Genomic DNA, 9,461 nt, shown 5'->3' on the forward strand with positions numbered 1-9,461 from the left:
ACGATGTAACAACATCAGATGGGACATAACGGAAGGCACAAAGACTTTCATTTCATTCCCGTTTCAAGGTCAAGACAGACGATAATGAGTGACAGACCATAAAAAATTGAGAAGCTGAATTATGGATGGCGACGGATGATAGATGACGAGCATAATTCAAGGGAAACAAAAAATAAAACAACAATATTTGATAAAAATGTTTAATTACTGCCCTAGAATTTTGATACACTTCATCAAATACCCCTGATTATCGAAGAACTCGCATAAAAATACATGATGCATTCATTAACTCTTTGTAAAAATCCAATGAAATTAATATGGCCCAAAATTGCATGGCAATACATCTCTGGTTTTACTGAATTCCATCCATAATTTTCTAACCACAATTCTTAGAAATAAAACGTTAAAAAAAGGACGGATGACGGAACGAAATATGACCGTATATTCGTCGTCCGTTAACGACCCCTGGCTAGAATTTCAAATAATTAAATCTAGGGTTCGTTCAAGATCCGAGAAATTGTTCGTGGAAATGGCGCGATCGAGGAGAAGATCGTCCCCAATCTTCGTTTCCGCCATCGCCGTTCTTCTCCTGGTTTCATCCCTCGCCGTTCAAGCGATCGATGCAATCGCCGACGAAGAACAAGATCAGGATTTGGAAGAACTACAGCAATTACTCGCCATTGAAGAAGAAGAAGAAGATGGCATTGCTGGGACAAATCTGCACCCGGAAGTCGTGAAGAAGGCCCAAGGAATCGTCTTTGAGCTCAGCAACGACAACGCGATGCGCATAATCGAAGGAAATGAGTACGTTCTCGTGCTTGGCTACGCGCCGTGGTGTCCGCGAAGCGCCGAGCTGATGCCCCGCTTTGCGAAAGCTGCTACGCGGCTTAAAGAGATGGGCAGTTCTTTGGCGATGGCGAAGCTCGATGCCGAGCGTCATACGAAAGCGGCGTCAATTCTTGGGATCAAAGGCTCCCCCAGCTTGGTTTTCTTCGTCAACGGAACTGCCCAACCTTACGACGGAGGACTGGCAGGGTACGATTTTCGATTCCTTGATCTTGATCTGGTTTGCTCCAAATTTTTCTTGCTTGTCTAATTCGGAAATTGGATGCGACAAATGGCAAGATGTATCATGTGTTCTTGATAGATTAGTAGTTATCGGCAATTTCGGACTTGAATTCTGGGTTGTTTTTGCTTAATACGAATGATAGTAGAAATTCTATTTTGGAAGTCTGAAGAACGGTGCAAAAGATTATTCAACTGCCTTCTGGACCAGACATAATAAAATGTAGAGAAATTTGATCTTCCGTCTAGAAAATCAAGTCGTTGGTGATGATGAATTATAATTCCTCCCCAAAGAGTGACTTTCCCTCTGTTTCATCTTTCCAAAGAGGCTGGCCTGAGTTGTCCTTCATTAATCTCCCAGAATCCTTCCTTCGAATTTCTTTCCATGTCTCACTCTAGTTTGGACCTGGACAAATGACAGTAATGGTGATGATGGCAATTCATCATCAAACGATAGATGATGATGATGACTCTTGGAAACTGGAAGAGGATGACGATTAGTCATATTGTCATCCTCCACTCTTCATCATCATGGTTGATGCCAAACTAATCTCGGTAGACAATGACAAAATCGTCAACTTCATCATCACACCAAAGTGTCGTCAGCAGGATTCATATTTGGGCTTGAACAAATGACCATGACAATGATGATTCACCATCAACAGATGGATGACAATAACAGCTCTTGGAAACCGAGTGTTAATAAGGATTCAGGATCATTGGTGTTTCCATCTCCTCATTTGGTTTCCAAGATCCGTCATTGTCATCCATAAGTTAATGATAAATCATCATCATCATCGTCCTCTTCACGTTGTTGTCGTCATTGACGGCAAACTATTGTTGGCATTGTAGTCATTTGGCCTTACATAATTCCGTTAATAGGGCGATTCTTCCTTGAGGAGGTGAGCCATGAAGTATCAATAGATGTTTTTTGGTTCTCTGGCAATGTCCATCGATACCGTCTAGGCTACATCCATTTCGCCTGCCTCTCGTCTAGCCATAGTCCACCCTGGCATTCCCTGCCCCAGTGCCAATGAACATTCCGGCGTTTTTCTCTCTCCTTTCACGTCCTCTAAACTGATAGGAACTCGTGAGCTCTTATCACAAATTAATAATTTTCATCATCATCCCCAAATTGCGTCATCATTCGCTCGTCATTGTTGACATCAAACCTTCTCTCGCACTCCATTGTAAAAGTTTTACCACTCTTTAGGCTAAATTTTAATTTGCCAAATAGAATTATTTCTTTAAAAGATTATTTTACCGGTCAAATTGTGTCTACAGTTTCAAAAGATTGTATCTACAGTTTCTTGAAGAGTAAAATTTTATGTTTAATCTTGTGAATGAACTACTTTCCAGTGAAGAAATAGTTATTTGGGCCCGAAAGAAGACTGGCGCACCCGTGATCAGGCTGCTGTCAATAAGTTCGGCAAAAGAGTTCCTTGAACTGCATCAGATCTTCATCGTCGGGTTCTTCAAAAATTTTGAGGTGGGATTTTATCCTGCTTTAGGCAGGCATTTAAAAATGATAATATTGCCTCCCTCATGTAAAAATAAACGCTAACAGACTAATTAGAAACTCTTAAATATTTCGTAAATATTCAGGTTATCTTCGTCATATCACCACTCATTGGGTGGGGGAGTACTTGATTCTATATTCTTCATGACACTTATAAGTATAAATTATTGAAGTCGATAGTCTGAATGAATTGAAGTGAGGCAATAATTTACTTCAATTATTTGGTGACCAATCGATGGCTTAAATTTTCAGGGACCTGAGTATGAAGAATTTATAAAAGCAGCTGTTGCAGAGCCCAGAGTTCAATTTGCCGAGGTCAATGACTTAAGTGTTGCCCAAGCTCTTTCGCCAGGGATTATAAAAAGAAAGCATTTCCTTGGCCTCATCAAAAGTGAACCTGAGACCTTTTCAGAATTTGGTATGGGTTTTAATTGAGTTCTTCAAAATTTCATCCCTTCTCTAACTAAGAGTATAATTCCGTTTTAGTATATATGTTTCCTTGTTAAGTGCATCGGAGACCTTTTCAGAATTTGGTATGCCTGTTTACTGATTTCTCGTGCTAATAATCTTCCTTTATCCTTCTTGAAAAACAAAATTCTTCCTTTCTCGAACTAAGAGGCTGTAATTCCATTTTATTATCTTTGTGTTACGTTTATTTCACTTTTCTTTATATTCAGATATATAATTGTTAAGTGCACCAGAGACCTTTTCAGAATTTCGTATGCCTGTTTATTGAGTTCTCTTAATATTCTTCCTTCTCAGTCTAAGAGACTATATCTCTGTTTTAATATATATTTTACGCGTTTTATTTCAGGAGTCCTTAAAATTCTTGATATTTGGAACTTTTTTATCGATTTGATGATTTTTATAATTAGTTAGAGTATTGAGTTTTGCAATCTTTCAGTGGGTATTTTCAAGGAAGGAGAAATACTGCGTTTCATTGAATTAAACAAGTTCCCATTAGTCACGACATTGACAGAGCTAAATTCTGCTACTGTTTTCTCAAGCCCTATGAATCTGCAGGTGAGTACCTGTTTCCGTTTTTTCTTTGTTGTATCAATACAGACATGCCAACATAAATATTTTTATAACTTCCTCATTTGTCCGCCAAAAGATGTGATTGACAAAGTTAGAGGTAATAATCGGCATATCTTTCTTGGAAAATTCGCAATAATCTAAAAGGAAAACTGAATTAAGGTTCATGTCTATCATTTTCACTTGGAAGCTACTAATAATGATGTGCAGTTGTTTCTCTTTGCAGAAGAGAAAGACTTCAAATCCCTTCACCTGTCTCTTCAGGATGCTGCCAGGAAGTACAAAACCAAGGTTTTTATAAAAACTTTAACCCTCAGAATCGAATTAGCAACTTTTCTAAGATAACCCTTCGTTGCATGCAGATTATGTTTATTCATGCAGACATCAAAGATGATAATCTTGCGAAACCCTTTCTGACTTTATTTGGTGTCGAAGCAGATAAACCTGTGGTAAATTCCTGATATTTATGCGCTAGATTTTGGGTGTTTGAATGGACTTAAAGTAAGTATTATTTCGTATCATGTCTTTCCTTGTCACGGCACTAAAACTGGCACATCTTTGAACAAACAGGAGCTCGTATTGTAAATAGATAATATAAAGTTTCTTTCTATTGAAGTTGGTGAATGATATCAACTTTTCCCTATGCAGGTGGCTGCATTTGATAGTCGAAGTGGTTCAAAGTATTTGTTGGAGCTTGACTATACACCGGCAAATCTAGAAGTAAAATATTTTCTATCCATCCATAATCCCTGGGTAGAACAGAGTCTGATTGTTCTTCCAAACTCCATTTATCAATCTGCTTTTCTCTAGGATTTCTGCGATGGGCTTGTGAATGGTACCGCTCTACCTTACTTCAAGTCAGAACCTCTTCCACAAATTGTAAGTATCTCTTCCATAAATTGTAGATTATCGAGAAATTCATAATTCCATTTTATGAACGAAATGCAGACCGGTGTAGTTCAAAAGATAGTGGGAAGAAATTTTGGCCCGGTCATCTTAGAAAGCTCTGAGAACGTCTTTCTCGAGGTTTGTTGATTGGCTAGACTTAATCATGGTAAAAGCTCTGAGAACGTCTTTCTCGAGGTTTGTTCCTGACCGTCCGATCAACTAGGTCTACTCGCCATGGTGCATCGACTGCGAGGCAACAAGCAAGCAAATAGAGAAGCTTGCTGAGCACTTTCAAGGAGTTGGCAACTTAATATTTGGAAGGATAGATGCGTCGTTAAATGAGCACCCAAAACTTCAGGTATTCAAATTTTAAATGAAATATGTCTAAATTCGTATAAAAGTCAGATACATGATTCAATAATGAAATTTCCTGGGCACTAACGGGGAACTTCAGAAAGAATGATCTTACTTGACATTTTGAATCCGGCTGTCTGCAGGTTGTGATATTTCCAACCTTGTTGTTCTACCCATCTGGAAATAAATCATACCCGGTGAGCAAGTTAGTCCCAGAAAGTTGTGTTATAATTTTTGGCTGTTTTCTTATGTTGTGTTATTGGCTGTTCAGGTCAAAGTTTCGAAAAAAGCAAGTTTTGAAGCACTAGTGGCCTTCGTTAACAAATATGTTGGCCCTGAAGCCAAGGGCCTCTCTTCAGAGCAGCCCACCAAAGATGAGCTATGAAATCGATCAAGTTTCTAGATGCCTTTGTGCATTAAATTTGGTAAAAAACTTACAGCAAGCAGTTACATAAATGGGGTGTAAGGTAAATTAATAATAACAAATGTTTTTCTTCAGTTTATGTAGGAGATGCTCTGTAATTCTTGTAAGCAATGACAACTTGTTAAAAACTTAGGTTTGGCTTGGCCCAATGAAAACGGATACTTTTATTTAATTTACCTCAAGAAAAAAATAGAAGAATACTTTGATGTCACATTCTATGAAGTGGGGGTTTCCGTAGGACAGCCTTTATCCAGGAGTGTGCTGCCTATTCTTGCCGGGGGCCAATATTTGAACACAGATCTACCCAATACGTTCTTCACCGGAAGAGGCCCCCTGAGAAATGCAAATTGAAGATCAGATCAGCTTAGAGAGAACAAAGAGAGAGAAATGAATACATGAACAGTATGATTTGCAGAATTTTACCACACGTGTGAATCGTAGCTGTTGTTACGGTTGTCGCCCATCACAAAGACATAGTCTTTGGGAACCACCTATAGTTTTAGCACAAGGTTAAGGGAAAAAGAACAAAACAGTAGGAATGGGAATTATCCTGTTTATCATAGTCGTCTCGTTGCAGACGAGTAACAATCATGGTTTCGTCATCGGCTCAAGGTTAGCAAAGGGATAATGAGAGGACAAAGTCGTCACCGTCATCCTGGCAGAGGCGAGAATGGAGACTAGAGTTAGCAATTCTGGATGATGATGACATTAGCTGTTGATGTTTTGATTGTCATCATCGACGTTGATCTGAGAATTATCCATCAGCATCATTGTCAACGAGATTGGTAAAGGTTGACATTGACAGTTAAAGTCATAGTAAACTGTCCATACGCAATTCGTCATCATTAATATCAATGAAGGTTAATGCAGACGACACTGAATGTGACCAGTGTCCTGATTTAAATGGAACTTTAATGTAATAAAAAAGAAAAAAAATACCTTTACTTCCAATTGACATACATCTAAAAAAACTTCAATTTTAATCTTTGGATAATGATTTTTTTTATTCCTAACTAAACTAACTAAAACGTAAATGCCGAACCTATCAGGGGCAATGACGATTCGTGATTATCCTCTCGTCAAGATTCACACGCTCCTAAAGTCGCGCCTTCACCATGATAAGATCACCACTTTCTTATGATGATGGGAACGGAAACCAGAAGCACGACCAAATCGAGAGAACACTAATGGCCATCAATAGTGGAGGAAAAACTCACAGTTGGACTCATGTCGTACATCGGAGGCTCAAGAATGAAGCCTTCGTCTCTGACCTCTCCGTTGACGATGAGCTTTCCTTTGTGTACCTTCAAGAGAGAATTATCAAATACATTACTTAGTAAAATTGAGGATATACTACAGCTAATTAAATAAAACCCATTTGATTTACCTCCACAACATCGCCTTCTTTGGCGACGACGCGTTTGATGAACACATCTTCATCAGTGTAACCAGCCTCCTGTGTGCATGGTAATGGATCATTATATATCTCTCTCGTTCTCTGTATGTCTCTCTCTAAATCTACAGATAAGATGTTGACATACCTGTAGAACTGGGGGGCTTTTGAAAATCACAATGTCATTTACGCATGGCTTTCTGAAGTAATAAGTGACCTAGCAATGATGAAAGAGATCCTGTTATGAATAACATATCATCTCATGCCAGATAAAAATGATAATAATGGGTAGAACTATAACATATAAAAGATGTCCAAAAAAATAAATAAAGCTAAGGAGAATGCAGATTTTAGTAGGTAGGCGCATTCTACTTCTTGGGATAATTAACTTTGTAACTTTTAACAGAAATATCTTCCAAAAAAAAACGTTTAACACAAATCTAACTTGAAACTTAATAATTATTTAATCATAAACGGTCAGGGTACAATGTAAAGACAGTTTGAGAACTTGATTTTTCAATGAAGAACAGTCTCATAAGAAATCTATGAAGTTCCCCAATTGACAACAAATTAAATCTGAGATATCGAGAAATTGCAGATAAACCTAATAAAGAACAGCATCGTCGTATGCTTGACTTGAAAAATTGGATCAAGAAGAAATTCATCTAACCGATCAAGAAGAAGAACAAAATCGAGTTCAAAAACAAAAAAAGAAAAAGAATCGGAGACAGGACTAGCTAACCTTCTCAGCGACGAGTCTATCGCCAACGTCGAAGGTTGGGTACATGGACAACGAAGGAATGAATCTGGGCTCCGCAATGAAGGACCGGAAGGCGATGGAGATGGCGAACGCGGCCAGCACGGTCTTCGCGTCGTCTGGCGTGATGCTCGCCCATTCCGGCAAAAACCCCTTCTTCTCCTCTCCGCCGCCGTCTCCGCCGCCTTCGCCGCCATCTCCGCCGCCCGTCGACCTGGCTTGGCTTCGGGCCGCCAGCCGGAGCCCAACCTCGCGCCGCGGCGCGAGATTGGCGAGCCGGATCGAGCCGGCGGGCGCGCCGATGGCTCGGGAGAGCTCGCGCTCCCCGGGCCAGGACGAAGGGAGGAGCAGCCTGAGAGTGGCCATCTTCCCCTTCAACAAACAGGATAAGCTATTCGAAAAAGCTTAAGCCAAGATCATGGATGACGGATGACGGTTACGAAAGGACGGAATGAGACTTTAGTGCCGTCCCTTAGGTCATCTAATCATTAGTAGGGTTGGACACTTAGGACTAGGGGACGGCACGGGACGTGACGGGACAGATGACTATCCGTGACGGTCAGTGACGTGACGAATGTTTCTTCATGTCACCGTCCCATCACACGTCCTAGAATTTTGGAAAAATCCATCATGTTCATGTAACTGTCATGGTTTGTGGCGTCCCCGTCACGTCGCCGTCACCAGAGGGCATCACCGTCACGTGTGACGGGAAAAATAACCATGCCGATGAGAGAATTTGAGGGGCATATCTCCAATTATCTTTGGATGGCATCTTTTTGCACGCGTGAATTAATGCAGGGACTTTTCTGCAAAATGTCAAGAAATCGAGTTAGCGACACCATGTGGCAAAATTTCGGCCATCGAAAAGCTTAAATCTAATGATTTTTAAGCTTTTTTGTCATTTTTAAAAATCCGTCACGGCTGTCATCCGTGACGGCTGTCCCGTCACATCACTCGTACGAGGCCCTCTGTCACTGTCACGCCCAGTTCGTCATCCGTCACAGTCACCGTCCCGAGCCCGTAATTTCATCACCATCATTGTCACGACATCCGCCACATTGCTGTCACTGTGACGTGTGACGGCTGCCGTTCCCTACTTAGGACTAAGGACCGGTTTGAACGGACCCAACCGGGAACCACAGGTCCTCCATTTGAGGGTACACCGGTTTGTCCAAACCGGACCAAAACAGGAAGTTCATTACTTGATATTTATATAATATTTTTTTTATAAAATTCTAAAAATGTCAAATCCAACTCGACGAAGAGATTCCTATTGAGCTCAGCGTAGACGCCATGTATTTGACCATCTGTAGGTAACCGCTTGATGTAGAGCATATTAAACATTACTATGAACATAAATTTTCTACTTTGACATTGACTAGTCAACCTCACCAGACCAGGACCCGTCCAGACCGGACTGGGACCGGACAACAACAGACCATAACCGGACCATAGTTTAGGTAAGGTTTAGGGCTTTGCTAGAAATCCGGACCGGGCCAGGACTGTCAAACCTAATCATTAGAATAATTGCCTCTCAACCGTCATTGGATCTGATTTCGCCATCGGTCCCGTCATCCTTGATGAAAAATGAAATGGTTGACTTTAGTCATCGTCATTGTTCTGTCTTCATTCCCGTTTAGTATTTAATCCGGGATGAATAATGGAACATATGACTTTAGTCGTCGTCATTGTTCAGTCATTCGTCCGTGATGAAGAGTGGAACAGATGACTTTAGCCGTCATCATCATTCTATCATCTGTCCCGTTCAGAAGTTAGTTCATGATGAAGAATGGAACCGATGACTTTAGTCGCCGTGATCATTCCGTCGGCCCCGCTCATTCGTTCATCTGTGATGAAGAATGGAACAGATGACTTTTGCCACTGTCATCATTACGCCATCCGTCTCGCTTAGTTGTTTGTCTGCAATGAAGAATAGAGCCAATGAGTACAGTCGTCGTCATCATTCCGTCATTTCTGTTCAGTCATTCATCCGTGATCAATAATAGAATGGATGACTTCAGTCATT

General features: G+C 40.6%; 2 protein-coding genes across 6 annotated transcripts; one reads left to right on the plus strand and one right to left on the minus strand.

The window, feature by feature from the left end:
- Positions 1–492: 492 nt before the first annotated feature.
- On the plus strand, positions 493–5,457 carry LOC144700609 (protein disulfide isomerase-like 1-5). Its single transcript, XM_078572050.1, has 12 exons — positions 493–1,035; positions 2,425–2,554; positions 2,837–3,002; positions 3,489–3,607; positions 3,830–3,910; positions 3,982–4,068; positions 4,268–4,339; positions 4,430–4,498; positions 4,568–4,645; positions 4,731–4,865; positions 5,005–5,058; positions 5,133–5,457. Exons 1-12 carry the CDS (start codon positions 530–532, stop codon positions 5,244–5,246), a joined length of 1,611 nt encoding a protein of 536 aa, XP_078428176.1. The 5' UTR covers positions 493–529; the 3' UTR covers positions 5,247–5,457.
- LOC144700610 (chloroplast processing peptidase-like) lies at positions 4,534–7,831 on the minus strand. Of its 5 annotated transcripts, none has more exons than XR_013580800.1 (8): positions 7,421–7,830; positions 6,827–6,895; positions 6,673–6,741; positions 6,503–6,589; positions 5,709–5,776; positions 5,487–5,618; positions 4,977–5,038; positions 4,534–4,753 (listed from the first exon to the last, which is right to left on the minus strand). XR_013580800.1 is itself a non-coding variant. In XM_078572053.1 (7 exons), exons 1-6 carry the CDS (start codon positions 7,799–7,801, stop codon positions 5,501–5,503), a joined length of 792 nt encoding a protein of 263 aa, XP_078428179.1. In that variant the 5' UTR covers positions 7,802–7,830; the 3' UTR covers positions 4,839–5,038; positions 5,487–5,500. The 5 variants fall into 5 exon arrangements, 3 of the variants coding, with proteins under 3 accessions (XP_078428179.1, XP_078428178.1, XP_078428180.1); XR_013580799.1 differs by having other exon boundaries at positions 5,463–5,618; XM_078572053.1 differs by lacking the exon at positions 4,534–4,753 and having other exon boundaries at positions 4,839–5,038.
- Positions 7,832–9,461: the final 1,630 nt, after the last annotated feature.

Source organism: Wolffia australiana, chromosome 3 (genome assembly GCF_029677425.1).
Source record: "Wolffia australiana isolate 7733 chromosome 3, ASM2967742v1".
Taxonomy (NCBI): domain Eukaryota; kingdom Viridiplantae; phylum Streptophyta; class Magnoliopsida; order Alismatales; family Araceae; genus Wolffia; species Wolffia australiana.